We start from the raw sequence: 14,811 nt of genomic DNA on the forward strand, positions 1-14,811 counted from the left end.
TACAATAACAGGTATAATAACTACAACCCTACAGGGAGCAATTATTACACCAACCGCGGCTACAGTGACCAGTATAATAACAACAACAGGGAATCATTCAACCGTTATGGGAACGACTATAAAAATCAAGACAGTAGGAACGGCTATAATAGGGACCTAATAAGGCAAGAGCCGCCACGGGATAGAGGCCCACAGCATCGAGAAAGTAACGCATACGGGCATGACAATAGGAGGGACGTACTGGCAGCTTTAAACTCGCTAGATGTTCGGCGTGCTCCCCAAACGTCAGGCATCAACTAGAGAAAGAGATAGAGAAAAGTGTGTCCAGTGAGGAAGAATGTGTGAGAATGAGGCCACAAAAGACGGAGAAAGAGATAGTGGAGAAGAAGACGCACAACGACAGTCCGAGTACTTACACAGTGCAAGAAAAAATAGAAAGTAATACGGCACAGCAGGATACCACTCCGATAAAATAAAGCGAAAAACACACAAGGAAAGGCAGGAGAGCCCGCAAGAAGAGTAATTGGACAAAGGCACCGGACACACATGTAGATAATGATGAACCCAAGCTTTCAGAGCGCGACGAAGAAATAGAGCAGCTTCCAAAGATAACTATAAAACTCGTGAGAACAGGGCATAGGCCACCATCGGTCCAGTTACAGGGACGACAGTTAAAGAATGGAAAGGCGACTTTTTATTCGGATACAGGCGCAGAGATTTCGATTGTTATGGTTAACTTATTAAGCACAGACATGCAAATAGACAGTAGGTATCGAGTAGCTATCATTGGCGTGACTCACGGAGCACGCAAAACGTTGGGCACAGTACAGGCCCAGTTGCACGGATTAGAAAGCACATTACATGTAGTCCCCCATGACTTCCCAATTGACGCGGAAGGAATCATAGGGTGGGATATTTTTAAGCGATACTGGAGCCAAATAAGCGCCGCCGAGAATACGATTAAATTGGATAGCGTAGAGTTACCACTGGTAAGGCCGGAGTGTTTTAAAATACCTGCGAGATCGAGGCAAGTAATTTATGCGCGAATAAGAAAAAGCAAAAATAATTCAGAAAATGGCTGGATACCCCTCCAAGAAATGGAGGAAGAAATATTGTTCGGGAACTTTATAGCCAGGTGTTGCGTGTGAACACAGCCGATCCCACATGGATTGCCTGGTTCGAATTCAAAGGAATGAGATATAGATATAGGGGGGGGGGCTTGTACTGTATAGAGGGGTTGTTTAAGTTAAATTAAAAAAAAATAATACAAAGAAAACAAATAGTGATTGAAAATTAAATAGAATTAAAGGGAGAGGACAGTTAACACAATAAGAACAACTAATTAATGGGAAAAAGCCTATGGCATAAAAAACCCAGATTTATTGAAAAACGAATCAGAATTAATACCATTGAAGAAAAAACAGTTAAACTAATTATACCACTAACAATGGGACCAATAATAAGCCTATGTTGTGTTAGTATGGGTATGTGTGAGGATGTGCGGGAGGACCTGGTGGTAACGACTCCCAGTGTGTGTGAATTCAAGGCGAATGAGGGAGGAGTGATCTCCTCTGCGAACCGGCAGGCCCTGCACGGTCGCACGAGTCAGCGCAAGGCTGATAAAAGCGGACCGACGCCCGAAAGTCGAAATTAACTACCACCTGCGGCAGCTCAGTAATGATGTTATGTGAATGGCGTATTCGGGTGAGGACCCTGATTCCGGAACGAGAAACGGGATTGAACGGATGAGACGTGGCGTGATGACAGCGGGATGACGATATGCACTGAGTATGGTGTAACAGACGTGTGATTGGTATAATAGACGTATGATTAATGCAGGTAATGGTGTGATTGAATGCGGATGCGTGGATAGAAGTTAACCTAAAATGATGTTGGAAATACGTAGACAGAGATACTGAGCGGATGATGATAGAGGTTGTAGGGTGACGTGACGTATGTATAAGCTGTTCGTTGACGTGAGATGAAATAATTAGCGAAATATGTGTTGAGCAGGGCGCAGATGATGCAGATGGGATAAGCGTAGGCGTGCAGACGGGTGAAAAAAGATAAGTCGAGAGCGATTGTGAAGTCGATTTCGGGTAGAGAAGGGTTGGATAGAAAACAGAAGAGTAGCACGAACGAGAGGAGAAAAGGTTGTGATGACGATGAGGACGAGCAAGGGATCGATGGATGAACGATGAGCAAATGAGAATGGAGGTTGTAGAGGCACAGACCTAGCACGACGCGTGCTTAATGAGATGTGATAAAGAGGCAAGTCATGAGAGAATGAGAGGTCGAGTTAATGAACGAAAGATGAAGATGAAAGACAGATTAAATGAATTGTGATAAAAAGACTTAGCGTCTCGATGTCGATGTCCTGAGTCCTGGGGCTCGATGACAGCGGCGAAATCTCCTGATAACGGTGCAGACTGCAAGCGATAAAAAAAACACTAAGCGTGAAGATGCTTTCAATTCGGCAGGCCAAGCAAGAGAGAGAGTGCAAGCGAAAAGCAACTGTCAAGTCCTGAAGTCCCGCCCCTCCCGTCACCGTGCCGATGGGACATGAGCCAATCAGCAACGGAGGCGGGCGCGCGCAAGGCTCCAGGGGAAAATGAGGTGCGTGCGATTCTGAAATTCAGAACAAAAAGGAATTCGCTCAATTCCGTCTCTCGACGGAACAGGCTCCCCCCGTTGCGAGAGTATGCGAGCAAAATGATTTGAAGTGTGTTTGTATCTTTGTAACATGTTAGTGGCGCTACATATTGAGTCCAAATACAATTAAATTTGACTACAGTCTAACAGCGGGCATAACTGAGTGATATTTCTCTTGTAGATTCCTGTCTTGGTTTTCACAGACACCACTCGGACGACGCCATCGCTCCCAGGATAAACCTCTATGACTACTCCCAACGGCCAGTGGTTATAATCTCTATTCTTATCGCTGATTACTACGACTGCGCCCACCTTGACTTCTCCCTTGCTCCCAAGCCATTTCTGTCGTTGTTGCAATTCGCTGAGGTACTCTGTGTGTCAACGTTTCCGAAAATCCTGCCGTGCTTTGACGATGAATTTTTATGCTGGAAGACGATTATCTGGAATAGAAGTCATGTCATGATCAGGTAACATAGTTAGTGGTCGGCCAATAAGAAAATGCGCAGGAGTCAGTGCGGCAGGATCGTTTGGATCCGCTGACATACAACTAATCGGGCGAGAATTTAAAATCGACTCTACTTCTACGCATAAAGTATTAAGTTGTTCGAAGGTTAGTAACTGCTGTCCTATAACTCGTTTAAGATGATGTTTAAAGGATTTGATGGCTGCTTCCCAAATACCCCCAAAGTGAGGAGAATAGAGGTGGGTTAAAATGCCAGACAATGTTACGTTGTTGGGTGTATCCGCTAAGTGCATAGCAAAAGGGTTCTGACTGAATCAAGGCGTAAATCTCACTCAACTGATTATTCGCACCTACAAAGTTTGTCCCGTTATCCGAATATACGTGAGATGGAATTCCCCGGCGGCTTACGAATCTTTTGAACGCACCTAGAAATCCATCGGTAGTCTGATCGCTCGCTATCTTAATGTGGACTGCTTTTGTGTTCATGCAAATAAAAACGCAACCATAAGCTTGAAGAATAACACGATTTCTCAACTGTTTTTCCTTGATGTTGATAGGGCCAAAGTAATCTACTCCTACGTGTTCGAAGACCGAAGCTTGTTGCACGCGCGCCTGGGGTAAATCGCTCATTTTTCCCTGAAAGGCTACTGGACGATGTTTTACGCATGTGACGCAATGCCGCACAATTCTCCTAACTTAATTTTTTCCATCTAACAACCAAAATTTCTGACGAATTCTATACAACGTGCACTAGATTCCTGCATGCAATAACGACTGATGAGTTTGGCGAATAATAAGATCCGTTACGTGGTGATAAGAGGGTAGCAATATTGGATATTTTTGTTCATCAGAAATCTGCGCGTTGCGAAGCCGGCCACCTACACGAAGTAAACCGTTGGGATCGATAAAGGGGTTGAACGCTGCTAATTTCGTATTTTTTGTTGAACCAGTTTTCTCGATTTGCCTAATTTCCCTTCCAAACTGCTCATATTGGATCGATTTCAATAATCTCCATTCTGCTCTGGATCTCTCGGCCACCCTGAGTGAATCATGGTTTCGATCAGCTGAAAAACGCCAACGCAAACAATACGCAAGTGAATTAAGTAGCGACTGATAGGATGAAAAGCGCCTGTAACTTAATGGGTCCTGTGACAAGGGGTTGGGCCTAGGGACCTTTGAAGGCAGAACTTCATTAGCAGTGAGTGCAAGACAGGTTGGAGTTCTTAATCCTGGAAGTTTGACGTTGGGGTCTCTCGCAGATTTGGGCCAATTTTCCTCTGATTAGTACAGCCATTTCATCCCTGAACTCCATGTATCATTCTGAATGAACTCGGCTGGAACTTGACCCCTAGAAAGAACATCGGCGAAATTGTTTTTGCTGGAGACATGACGCCATTCAACGATACTCGACAACTCTTATATTTCTGTGACACGATTCCCTTCAGAAACCTTAAGGGCTTGTGGAGGCTTTTTAATCCACTGCAAAACAATCTCTGAATCGGACCAAAACACGACCTTGTGGAACGAAACTTCAAATGATTCCCGAAACTCCCTAAACAATCTTACTAGCGTTAGAGCGCCACACAATTCAAGCCGGGGAATGGTGGTTTGCTTGACTGGAGCTACCCGAGACTTGGCGCACGCTAAGCGAACGAGGACCTGGTTGGTTTTATCGAATGATCTTAAGTATATGCAAGCACCATATCCTCGCTTGCTTGCGTCGCAAAATCCGTGCACCTCAATCGCTAATGCGCCGGGTAAAATAAGATGTCTAGGGAACGATACTTCTTTTAATCGATCTAGTTGCTCTACAAATAAACGCCACCTGGTGTGTAGTTCTTGTGGCACTGATTCATCCCATCCTACCTTTGCCTTTCAACAATCCTGCATGATGACCTTAGCTGCGAACACGACTGGCCCTAAAAGCCCTAGGGGATCGAAAATCTTAGCCATTTCGGATAGAATGACTCGTTTCATGACTATTTGGGGCGTTTCTATTCGTTCAACTACATATGAAAAACAATCTAATTGGGAGTTCCAAGATATACCTAAGGTTTTAACTATCGGATCCCCCTCTGTTAAGCTATCCATTTTAAAGACCCTCCCCTCTGAATCGTCAAGTGCATGAGCGTAATTTGAAGCCCATTTTCTAATAGGAAACCCCCCGCTAGCTAACAATTAAATTAACTCATCCCGAATTTGTAGAACCTCCTGTAAAGAATTTGCCCCAGTAAGTAGATCATCTACATAAGAATCCCGCTTCAAGATAACACTAGCCCTAGGGAAATTTGCCTTTTCATCCTCTGCTAACTGATGAATCGTCCTAATAGCTAGAAAGGGGGTGGATAATACTCCAAAGGTAACCGTGTTCAGCTCGTAAGTCCTAATTCTACCCTGATGTACCCATAGAATTCGTTGGTAGGGCCGGTCCCGGGGATCTACTAAAATCTGTCCATACATCTTTTCTATGTCAGCAGTAACGACGTAAGTATGAGTGCGAAACCTGAGGAGGTGGTTGAAGAGTTTTGGTTGAATTGTAAGCCCCACCATGAGCATGTCATTCAGCGAAAGATTTTTATCGGTCTTGGAAGATGCATTGAAAACTACTCGGGTCTTCGTTGTGGTACTAGATGGTTTGACAACGGCGTGATGGGGCATACAATATCCCCCGGCACCCTTATCCTCTATCAGTGTCATGTGATTTGAGTCTACATATTCCTGCATAACCTTTGTATATTCTACTTTGAGGTTAGGATTACCCTTAAATCGATGTCTCATAGCTTGCAGTAGCCGGAAGGCTTTGGAACGAGAATCCCCTAATTCTGGATTTGGTGATTTAAAAGGCAGCCTAACGATATACCTACCACTATCATCACGTCTGGTATTCTGTACATAATGATTCTCGCATGCGCTTTCCTCCGTGGTAGAAACTGACTGACTACTAAATTCCTCCAATTCCCAAAATTTCGTGAGCCGTTCGTTCAATTCTACCAAATTACATGTAGCAACGCCCTCTGGATTTGACCTAATGCCTCCTACTATTACCCACTTTAGCTGAGTTTTTTGTAAATACAAATCGCAATTATTTCTTGACAGATGAAGTTGCCCGATGGATAGGAATGAGAGTGTTTCACCTGAGCCTATGAAGATTTCAACGGAACGTGGAACATGGAACTGTGGGTCAGCTAATCGAATCCCATTAGGTATGTTGATTGCTTCTCGAGGAAAGGGCTCATTAGGAATAGCACTAGTTATATTAGGGACGATAAGACAGTTTAACGTCTTTTGGAACTTGTTGATGCGAGACTGAATGACAATTTCAACGCTCCCCATAGATTTGGACCCGATTCCCCCAAATCCCTTAATCGAGGTTTCGCATGTTTGTATCTGCAACTGGAGCTTTCGAGCGAACCATTCTGTTATAAAATGATTTGTAGAGCATGTGTCTAATAGGGCGCGCCCTTCTAAAAACTGCCCTCTGTTAGTCCTAACCAACACAACTGCGCTCATCAATAGCTGGGAAGTAAGAGACCTAGAAACTGCACTGAATACTTTGAAATCTAGTCACGTTGTGGATTGAGGATTTTTGGTACCTTGGTCAGACTTCTGAGAGTTTGTACCCTTTGAATCTGAGTGCAAAAGAGTATTGTGATATCGGTCGCAACGCTTGCAGTGGCCAAGTACGCATTTGCCGGGGTGAGACCGCAAACAGTTAAAGCACAGTCGATGAGCTCTGACAAAATCCCATCGTCTTTGACTGGACAAGTTATTGAATCCCGGACAACGGTATAAGGAATGAGCTTGGCTACATTGGGGACAACTAATTTGCTCAGCAGAAGTAACAAAAACGCGTGTCCCATCTTGGACCTTTCTAGCCTTTCTAGGTTCGACGTTGGGCTTAACGACTGAACCTTCTCTTGCGGCCTCACTTCCTCTGGGAACATCGGTTTCCATGGTATATAACCTAGACACTACTCCGTCGATAAATTCATAGAACTGATCGAGGGTGGGCAGTTCATCTAGGGTCAAAGAATCCTCCCATTTCTGTCTAATAGAGGGCGGTAAGGCCCTTTCAAGCAAACGTACTACCATACGAGAGGGTTCTTCAACACCTAGAGAGTGAAGGGTGTTCAGGTGTTGTTTCACCTCATCAACCATCTTAGAGATGTCTCTAGATGTTGGGGACTCAAGTGGGACGATGTCTAAAATGGCATCAAGGTGTTTCGAGACTAGAATGCGCTTTCTTTCGTAGGACTCCGTCAAAGTCTTCCAAGCCTTGCTGTAATTTCCCGCGCTTATGTCATAAATCGCCACCTTACTTAACGCATCCCCCTGCAACGTGTTACGTAGGTACATGAACTAAACTAAATTATCGATGTCAGTCCGAAAGTCGATCATGCTTAAAAAGGAATTTTTATACGATAGCCACTCTTCGTGCCCCCCACTAAATTTAGGAAGTTCTGCTACTGGGAGTTTCAAAAGTCGCTGCTGTTCGATAAAGGTCGACGAGCCCATTCCTCCTCCCTGTCCTGCCAAAGAAGCGTTATTTCTCCCATCGCGAGCGTTTAACCTTGCAATGTCGCTGGCTACCTAGTAATACCGTGTGCTGAGTTCTGACCAAGCCTGCACTTCAATCACCTTTTCGCTCGCAACACTAAGCTCTTCTATAAGGTCCTCACATACTTGAAATTTCCTAGTTAGATCCCCCAAACGCAAGGTCACGCTGGTTTTGTCGACGTCTGCGCCCTCTACAAAATTTTCTAAGCCTTTTAATTTATCAGCAAATAGTCTTACCTTTACCGATAAACTTTTGGGAAGTGTAGTTGCCATGTTGATGGTGTCGACCTAAGGATCCCTCTTACTGTATATAAACTTGAAACCCCCTAATCTTTACCCCTATGGCCCCGTTAGATAAATGAATAAATTAAGCTATCCCTAATTAGGAAAAAGTGAAAGGAAAAAACAAAAGAGAAAAAATCAAATCTTATCTGTTTAAAGACCTTGCCACGACTCCTGGCAGCTGGGAGCAGGTTGATGGTCCTTGAGAGCGACGGCGCTGAAAGCGACGATGATTGACGTGTACGTGATGAGGCCGTGATACTTCAGACCTCACAGGAGGCACCAAAATGTTGCGTGTGAACACAGCCGATCCCACATGGATTGCCTGGTTCGAATTCAAAGGAATGAGATATAGATATAGGGGGGGGGGGCTTGTACTGTATAGAGAGGTTGTTTAAGTTAAATTAAAGAAAAATAATACAAAGAAAACAAATAGTGATTAAAAATTAAATAGATTTAAAGGGAGAGGACAGTTAACACAATAAGAACAACTAATTAATGGGAAAAAGCATATGGCAAAAAAAACCCAGATTTATTAAAAAACGAATCAGAATTAATACCATTGAAGAAAAAACAGTTAAACCAATTATACCATTAACAATGGGACCAATAATAAGCCTATGTTGTGTTAGTATGGGTATGTGTGAGGATGTGCGGGAGGACCTGGTGGTAACGACTCCCAGTGTGTGTGAATTCAAGGCGAATGAGGGAGGAGTGATCTCCTCTGCGAACCGGCGGGCCCTGCATGGTCGCACGAGTCAGCGCAAGGCTGGTGAAAGCGGGCCGACGCCCGAAAGTCGAAATTAACTACCACCTGCGGCAGCTCAGTAATGATGTTATGTGAATGGCGTATTCGGGTGAGGACCCTGATTCCGGAACGAGAAACGGGATTGAACGGATGAGACGTGGCGTGATGACAGCGGGATGACGATATGCACTGAGTATGGTGTAACAGACGTGTGATTGGTATAATAGACGTATGATTGATGCAGGTAATGGTGTGATTGAATGCGGATGCGTGGAAAGAAGTTAACCTAAAATAATGTTGGAAATATGTAGACAGAGATACTGAGCGGATGATGATAGAGGTTGTAGGGTGACGTGACGTATGGATAAGCTGTTCGTTGACGTGAGATGAAATAATTAGCAAGATATGTGTTGAGCAGGGCGCAGATGATGCAGATGGGATAAGCGTAGGCGTGCAGACGGGTGAAAAAAGATAAGTCGAGAGCGATTGTAAAGGTGATTTCGGGTAGAGAAGGGTTGGATAGAAAACAGAAGAGTAGCACGAACGAGAGGAGAAAAGGTTGTGATGACGATGAGGACGAGCAAGGGATCGATTGATGAACGATGAGCAAATGAGAATGGAGGTTGTAGAGGCACAGACCTAGCACGATGCGTGCTTAATGAGATGTTATGAAGAGGCAAGTCATGAGAGAATAAGAGGTCGAGTTAATGAACGAAGGATGAAGATAAAAGACAGATTAAATGAATTGTGATAAAAAGACTTAGCGTCTCGATGTCGATGTCCTGAGTCCTGGGGCTCGATGACAGCAGCGAAATCTCCTGATGACGGTGCAGACTGCAAGCGATAAAAAAAACACTTAGCGTGAAGATGCTTCCAATTCGGCAGGCCAAGCAAGAGAGAGAGTGCAAGCGAAAAGCAACTGTCAAGTCTTGAAATCCCGCCCCTCCCGTCACCGTGCCGATGGGACATGAGCCAATCAGCGACGGAGGCGGGCGCGCGCAAGGCTCCAGGAGAAAATGAGGTGCGTGCGATTCTGGAATTCGGAACGAAAAGGAATTCGCTTAATTCCGTCCCTCGACTGAACACCAGGCATGTTAATGGTAAAATAGTCGCAGAGTGCATTAATACAAGTAACGAAATAAAATACGTGCCTGTTCCGGAAGTAGAGCTGCTAGAATATGAGACAATTTACCGGAAGCGCGCAGAAGACGTCAAAGGGGACGACGTCGAAAGCTTGGGAGAAGCAATGATAAGATGATTTAATAAAGAAAAAAGAGATGACAAGAAAAAAATTGAAATTTTCACAAAAAACGAAGGGGAGCTAGAGAAACAAAATTGGGTAGATAAAATAATGCAACTCGTAGACACAGCTGGTTGCAACAAGGAAGAAATAGAACATGTGAGAAAACTGATCGAGTCAAACCCTTATGTATTTGGCCTTGACGGTGAGTCTCTTAAGGCAACACATTTGATAAAACACCGAATTATAACGACGTCGGATAAACCCATCGTAGCGAAAAGATTCAGATATCCACTAGCAATAAGGGATCAAATGAAAGTCGAAATTTAAAAAATGCTTGAACAAGGGATAATTGAACCCTCCACCTCCCCGTATTACTCAAATACATGGATAGTGGCAAAACAACCGGGGCCAAACAATGAAAATAGAGTAAGAGTAGTCACAGACTTTCGACTACTAAACGAAGTCACAGTAGGGTCATGTTCCCTGCTACCGTTTCAGAGTGACATTTTAGAGAATCTAGCATCAGCACGTTACATCACGGTAGTGGACCTCAAATCAGGATTTTTTCAGGTAAAAATACACGAAGATGATGCACATTAAACCGCATATTCGGGCCCAGACGGGCACTACCAATATAAAAGGATGCCTATGGGGTGCAAGGACTCACCAACCACATTCCTAAAGGCTATCGCACTAGCACTAGCAGGATTGCAAGGCCATGAAATAGAAGTTTATCTCGACGATATAATGGTATTTGCCCTTGACCTTGAGGAACACGGGGAACGATTCACGAAATTGCTAAAACGGCTCGCAGCCGCCAACCTCACGATAGAGCCCAAGAAATGTCAATTCTTGAAAAGAGAGGCGAAAGTGCTCGGTCATATTGTAGGCAATGGACAGATAATGACTGACCCAAAGAAACTTGAGGCAGCTAGAAATTACCCTCAACCAACAAATGCAAAAAAGATAAAACAATTTCTAGGATTCGTAGGCTATTACAGACGATTCATCAAGAATTATGCACGAATTGCCCAACTCCTATCAAATCTTCTAAAAACGGGCACGAAATTCGAATGGGGCGATTAGCAAGAGCAGGCATTTAAAACTCTTGTGGATACATTGTGCAGCGGACCTGTACTCATCGCCTCGGATTTAGAAAAACCTTTTATCGTTACGACAAATGCATCGAATTACGCGATTGGAGCAATTTTGAGTCAAGGAGAGATTGGAAAAGATAGACCGTGTGAGTACGCGTCTCGCTGTCTCAAAGGGAGTGAACTCCGACACCCGACGTACGACAAAGAACTTTTGGCAATTGTATTCGCAAAAGAGCAATTCAGGCCATACCTATACGGACGGAAATTTACGGTAGTTACAGACCACGAGCCGCTTAAACACTTTCATTCATCTAAAAAACCAGACATTCGTTTCAATTGGCTCAAAGCGGAATTAAGAGGGTATGAGTTCGGAGTTACATACCGCCTAGGTATAAACAACAGACCACCCGACGCATTATCACGAAACCCAATATTACAAGAAGGGGAAGTAAATCCCAAACGGCCACGCCAAGAGCTATATCAGCTAGCGGACGAACAAGAGAATGAAGAACTGGCTGATAGCAGTGGACCACCGGCGCGCATATATAAAGTACGGGCAACTCTTAAGAAAAGAATTCAAGGTAATCCGAAGAAAATAAGAATCCGCTGCACCGACTCAGAAAACTCGAACGTCGTAATACAGGAAAAGAAACGATACCAGGGTGAAAATATTAAAAAAAATTCAGATATGGGAACAGAAGGTCAAGAAAACGGCGATGCGGACTCTGAATCAGAGAACCCTAGCAAAAGGTATTCGCCGCTGCTGCAAGCACTATGGAATCAAAACAAGTTTAAAATACGCGATGTTACAGAAAAAGGGGAATTTATTTCACAAGGGCCAGCAGACGGAAAATCGGGCTACATTATAAAAGAACCGGGCTTTCGAAAAGGGATAACTGCTACAAGCACACCAGCAATCGAGAGAAACGAAATGGGACCAAAAGAACGGAAAACTCGTAAGCATCAATAAGACACACTTACGAGGAAGCAAGCACCATTCTCTATCACAGAACACAACGAAAGTCCGTCAAGAGATATTATAATTACAAACTGCGGGACACCAACAATAACAAATGATGATTCAGAAAACCATAGTCCAAAACCTGATGATTGGGGTCGGCAGCTGATACAAGCAAGACTAGCAGCCGAAGCGGCGGAGAAAAAGAGAGACAAAGAAGAAGCAAGCGATATCCGAAAGCTGACGGAAATAGACGAAACAGCAGAAAAGACCGAGATCACAGAGAAAGGCGTTTTCAGAAGCAAGAAGGTCGAAGTGATGGAGAGAGCCGACCAAGCACGAAGCGAGCCAAAGGAAAAAGAGAGCGAAGAGGAGCTAGCACGGGACGAGCATACGATGAATAGCCCGCTCACCAACGGCACCAACATATATAATAATACTAAACGTATAAACGGCGCAGTCCGACACGAAGCACACCTTAACGACCTAATAGACGGCCTTGGTGGCGGATTTCGGGCAAAAGTCCTAATTGACGTTAAAAAACGAGCGGTTGAAGGTAAACAAGGATTAAAAATAGACCTATGGAAAGATGAAAATGACCGAGTAGAAAAATTTGAAAGTTCAATGGACAGTAAAAACCAAAAAGGAAATGAGAACACGAGAATTAGGAACGATTTGCCACCAACAAATGAGTTAAGGGAAAATTATGCAACGTCGGTCGAAATGAGCGAAGGAGAAGATAGAGAGACTCGTGAATGTGGAGATTCTTGCGCAGAGCCGAATAAGAGGCTCACGTTAGTCGACGTACCCCGGGACGGAAGCTGTCTCTTTTATTGCCTCATACTTTTGTATGGATTGGAAATGTCACAGGACAGACTGAGAAAAACGCTCCTTAGCTCGAAATAGATAAATAAATGTAAAGACCCAGAGGGCACAAAAAATATCTTAAAGGAGAGCCACGCTTTTGGGGACGGGAAATGCGCCTTTGTATTTTCTCAAATACATAAAGTAAACATATGCATCCACTTTCAATTATCAAGAGAAAGAACAATCTTTCAACATTTTATTGGGAAAAAAAGGGGAAACACTTAAACACATACGCCTCAAGAATGATCATTATCAGGCTTTGATAGAATACAATGAAGGCAGCCATCCGACAACAGATCACGAAGAAAATAGTGAAAAGGGCTCAGCTAGCGGGAAAGATTTGAACGATACTAAAGTCAGCACCAGTGAGCAGGGCAATTGTGAAGAAGGACACGAAACAGGAGATAGTGATGTAAGACGTATGAGCAATGGGGAGAGCTCCAATGATGAGTCAGGAAAAGGAGAGAGACAGACGAGCAGTGAAAATTTCGCACAAAAAGAGGGAGAGAGTGCAACAGAGAAGGTGCACGAGGACAGGGATACACCACCACCCGACCCTCCACCACCACCTGATTCCGATAGCACATCGAGAATAGCCTCGGGAAGCGAAGAATAGAGCAGGGGACTTAACCAAGCTCTAGTCGAAGAAAGCGAAAGCGATCGAAAGGAGGGGAGTAATCTCAAGAACTTCAGCGCGCTAGATAAATATAGAGTATGCAGAACCCGACTACCGCGTGATAAGCCACCATGGGTCCCAGGCGATGGATCAGACCCCCCTCCATTTCAAAAAGTAAAGAAAGTAGAAGATCACCCCTTCAGATACCTAGACAACCTAGCCTTCTGTACAGTAGTGGAAAACGTCCCGGACACAGAGACAATTGACGCGCTATACGAGCGGGGATGCATTGATCCTATAGTGATGAATCACGAAGTAAGGGCGGTCGGAAACGCCATGCTTTCTAGAAAAAGGAAAGTATCGGTCAGACGCATGTACGTGAAAAAACACTTCGATGACAGGGCGTTACGGACAGACATCAAGATATGCTTAAAATCACTTTAGGGATTAGTGAAAAGCAATAGTCTAAAAAACATTGGAATAATAAGGGACCTCGCGATTCTAGACATAAACCAATGGATGTATTTGATCGAGCAGCTAGAAGAAATTCTCAAGGAAATGAACATTATAATTACTTTATACACAAACACGCTTGTTGTGCCTTCGGTAGATCAACGATTCAAAGTTATTAAAGAGTACCATGAGTCAACGGTGGGAGGACATAGAGAGATCAACAAAACTTATAATAGGATAGCAAAGGATTTTTACTGGAGAAACATGAGACCTGAAGTTAGGCAATTTGTGGCGGGATGCGAATCGTGCCAAACGGAAAAACTGGAAAGAGTAAGAACCAAACAGGCGATGCTCATTACTGACACACTGAGCAAACCATTTGAGAAAATTTCAAAAGATTTTTATGGACCAATAAATAATCCTTTAGACCATGGTAATATGCATATATTGTCAATCCAGGACTGGCTGACAAAATACATAGTATTAGCGCCGGTACAGCGAGCAACAGCGCAAGAGACGGTAAAAGCTCTCTTAAACTACTTTATGGCATATTTTGGAGCCCCAGAAAAATTATTATCAGACAGGGGGACACACTTTATTAACAGAACAATGGAAGAGTTCGCAAGATTGTTCAAAATCGATAAAATCGGCAGCACAGCATTCCACCCACAGAGTAATGGAGCAATAGAAAGAATGCACCATGTGCTATGCAAGTATCTCAAGGCATGCGTCGACATATACGAAAAATAGGATGAATTAATACCTTTATGCATGCTCGCATATAATACATCCGAGCATGAGAGCATGGGGTACACTCCGTACGAGTTACTCTTCGGACAGAGAGCACGTATCCCTTCGAGCTTTAAAAGGGTTGA

The 14,811-nt window shown here is 43.9% G+C and overlaps 1 protein-coding gene across 1 annotated transcript; it reads right to left on the minus strand.

Annotated features, from left to right (window-relative positions):
* Positions 1 to 3,865: 3,865 nt before the first annotated feature.
* On the minus strand, positions 3,866 to 7,945 carry LOC149373802 (uncharacterized). Its single transcript, XM_089595728.1, has 5 exons — positions 7,754 to 7,945; positions 7,091 to 7,447; positions 6,684 to 7,047; positions 5,304 to 6,531; positions 3,866 to 4,154 (listed from the first exon to the last, which is right to left on the minus strand). The coding sequence occupies exons 1-5, from the start codon at positions 7,943 to 7,945 to the stop codon at positions 3,866 to 3,868; spliced, it is 2,430 nt and encodes an 809-aa protein (XP_089451854.1).
* Positions 7,946 to 14,811: the final 6,866 nt, after the last annotated feature.

The sequence above is a fragment of the Copidosoma floridanum genome, unplaced genomic scaffold (assembly GCF_036245765.1).
Source record: "Copidosoma floridanum isolate Cflo_tuat_1 unplaced genomic scaffold, Cflo_Japanese_pri ptg000027l, whole genome shotgun sequence".
In the NCBI taxonomy this organism is placed as follows: Eukaryota; Metazoa; Arthropoda; class Insecta; order Hymenoptera; family Encyrtidae; genus Copidosoma; species Copidosoma floridanum.

Bases quoted from the DNA above. Each gene is read 5' to 3' on its own strand.
- LOC149373802 (XM_089595728.1), bottom strand. From the start codon at position 7,945: ATGGCAACTACACTTCCCAAAAGTTTATCGGTAAAGGTAAGACTATTT. The intron at 7,448-7,753 runs GTGATTGAAGTG...AACACGTTGCAG, and splicing joins TTAGTGTTGCGAGCGAAAAG to GGGGATGCGTTAAGTAAGGT. The intron at 7,048-7,090 runs GTAGTGTCTAGG...ATGTTCCCAGAG, and splicing joins TCTATGAATTTATCGACGGA to GAAGTGAGGCCGCAAGAGAA.